Raw genomic sequence first — 2,067 nt, 5'->3', positions numbered from 1 at the left:
ATAGAACAGTTTATTCTTGGTTTGAATAGATTAAGCAAGAGGGTCAAAGTCAACATGATGTCGGGATTTCCATCAAGTTGACACATTCCAAGAGATTAACTTTCTGGATTCGTTTCAAGAGAGAGCTGTAAGCAGACGGAACTATGAAGAGGATGTAGACTTACGTTAAGTGGAAAGTAAAATTAATTGGTAAAAAAAGAAACTGCGCGCCAAATATACAATTGGTAATCAGTAGCCTAATTTTTGGGACATAAAATATGTAGTTATATATCGCGGTGGTATCACGCTTCTCAAAATTCCATCCCGGGATTGAAATATCCCAGTAACTGTTCACGTGTAACATTTCCTAGAATGTGACTTTCTTTAATAAAAAATGGAAATATTTTCTTTTTTCTGGAAACGTTATTCCTCGCAATAATTTTCCGAAAAATGATACATTTTGAGAAATGTTACTCCTGGAAATGGAATTTTAGGAAACGTGACATCACATTTGTAGTAATAAGAATCAAAGTTTACAGTTAAACAACCATTCGTATTCAACAGTGAGGACACACTTTACTTCCATCATAAAATAACCTTAAAACTGAAATTCATCTTCACTGCAGCAGCACTCCCACTCATCTTAGGTACCGCCTTAAGGCTGGGCAGCCTTCCACGGGGCCGCGCAGTATTCGAACTGTCCGTAGATGTACTCGTTGAACGTGCCCACCTGTTCGACCAGCTTGTCCAGGCAGCTCTGGTTCTCGGCCACGATCAGCGGCTTGTTGTACTCCATGGCATCGAGCTGGAACTGGACCAACGGGACGACCTGCTGGTCCCACAGATCCACTGATTCCTGATAGGTGCGGCGCAGATAATTGGCGTGATCCTCCGGATCGGCAACGGAGTTGTGCGTCGAGAAGGACCACAGCACGTACTCGCTGAGGGCGGTGGACAGACGCTGCAGAAGTTCCAGCATTTCGTAGAACGAGTACGACAGATCGTCCTTGGCGTCGGTGGTGAACGACGAGCAGAGGCTCATCGCCATGGCCAGGGCACGCTGTTCATCAACGATCTGTCGGACCAGATCCAGCAGACATTCCTCATCACCACCATCGAGCATCTTGGCGGCAATCTTGGTGCGGATCTCGTCAAATCCATACTCGATGGCATTCCGAGCGTTACCCAAGTTCTCCAACAGGTCTTCGTTCATGTGTCGGTAGGTGGCGAACAGTCCCGTGCGGGCGAACTGCAGCAGTTGATCCTTTTCATGGCCGAGCTCTTCGAACTTCGGAGCGTATTCGTTGATGACGGCGACCAGATCTCCGACGCTGTTCCTCTTGACGACCGCTGGAGACGGAGCTGCGCTGGTGGCCACCTGTACGGAAATTTATGGGTCTGTGTTATCAGCCTTAATGAACACCTGCACGAACGAGAGATAAACTTACCGATACGGCCACCACCAGAAGGACGGCGGTGAATTTCATGATGTGCGCGAGTGATGACTAGAATCGGACCGAATGGCTAAGCGCTTGGCCAGCTGCCGGGTACTTATATACATTCTTGAACATCGGATCGGCCCAGGGGCAGGAAATTTCGCCGCCGAGAGATTAGATTACGCATGCGACTGCAGGTCGTAGATTCCGGACCTGGGGGCGCACAGGTGCGTTGCAGGAAACTGATTCTAATCGCGGCGTTGAGCTATTCGCTCCTAGATGGCCCAATTCAGCCGGACCGCTTTATCTTATCGAACGTCTATAGGGTTATTCGTCGGCTGTGTGATGAGCAACGAATGGACCGCCGTAATCTCCACGGCGGAATCAGTTCCGTTGTGCAGCTCAACGAGATTAGTGCGAAGACAGATCGAAGAAGATGCTCCTCAAGGTGCTACTAGTTGCGGCCAGTTTGGCTGCGTTCAGTGCGTACTCCGCTGTGAGAGGTGCTCCCTCGTTTGTCCAGTATCAAGAATGGTTCAGCAACTACAGTGCCCTCGGCGAGCAGAGCATGCAGCTGAAGCGTGCCTACAACTCCAACAAGACGCTTCATTTCAACAAACTTCTGCTGCCGATCCTTGCCAATGGGACGGTG

General features: G+C 49.1%; 1 protein-coding gene across 1 annotated transcript; it reads right to left on the bottom strand.

Moving 5' to 3' along the window:
* Positions 1-533: 533 nt before the first annotated feature.
* Positions 534-1,585, bottom strand: LOC109405433 (uncharacterized). Its single transcript, XM_019678497.3, has 2 exons — positions 1,428-1,585; positions 534-1,357 (listed from the first exon to the last, which is right to left on the bottom strand). Exons 1-2 carry the CDS (start codon positions 1,464-1,466, stop codon positions 635-637), a joined length of 762 nt encoding a protein of 253 aa, XP_019534042.3. The 5' UTR covers positions 1,467-1,585; the 3' UTR covers positions 534-634.
* Between the last annotated feature and the right edge of the window lie 482 nt (positions 1,586-2,067).

Source organism: Aedes albopictus, chromosome 1, assembly GCF_035046485.1.
Source record: "Aedes albopictus strain Foshan chromosome 1, AalbF5, whole genome shotgun sequence".
Lineage (NCBI taxonomy): Eukaryota > Metazoa > Arthropoda > Insecta > Diptera > Culicidae > Aedes > Aedes albopictus.
The sequence above is the reverse complement of the archived record's forward strand: the minus strand, read 5'-3'. Positions and strand labels throughout refer to the sequence as shown.